Source organism: Aptenodytes forsteri, unplaced genomic scaffold (assembly GCF_000699145.1).
Source record: "Aptenodytes forsteri isolate BGI_AS27 unplaced genomic scaffold, ASM69914v1 Scaffold118, whole genome shotgun sequence".
Lineage (NCBI taxonomy): Eukaryota > Metazoa > Chordata > Aves > Sphenisciformes > Spheniscidae > Aptenodytes > Aptenodytes forsteri.
The window spans coordinates 1,256,439-1,256,822 of NW_008795859.1; the positions used below are offsets into that span (position 1 = coordinate 1,256,439).

At 71.9% G+C, this 384-nt stretch overlaps 1 protein-coding gene across 1 annotated transcript in view; it reads right to left on the bottom strand.

The window, feature by feature from the left end:
- The window catches only part of CUX2 (cut like homeobox 2), a 35,298-nt gene that overhangs the window by 16,136 nt on the left and 18,778 nt on the right, over window positions 1-384 (bottom strand). The window contains 1 exon segment of the mRNA XM_019473264.1: window positions 76-213. Coding sequence (XP_019328809.1) covers window positions 76-213 — 138 coding nt within the window.

A 384-nucleotide genomic window follows, 5' to 3' on the forward strand; every position in this document is an offset into this window, starting at 1 on the left:
GGGGGCCACCCGCCCGCTGCCACCCTCGTCCAACGGGCGCCCTCGTCCAACGGGGCGGCCGGCGCCGGGGGGTACCTTTGGTGCCGACAAGCTCCAGGTGCTTCTTCCAGGGGTGGCTGAGGTCCTTCAGGGGGGTGGTTTCAGGCTCGAGGCGCTGGAGCTGCTGCAGCCGGTCCTCCAGGCTCCGGGCAGCCTCCAGCACAGGAGCGGGGTCTGCAGGACAGAGGATGCGGAGGTGAGAGGCAGGGATGCCCACCACCAGCCCTCTCCCACCTCCCCCAGGACCCGCTGCCCACCCTCCTCACCACCCACCCCAGGGCAGCCGCCCTCTGCACCCCGCTTAAAACCAGAGTGGGTGCCCTCCCGGCCCTGGGGCACCCCTTG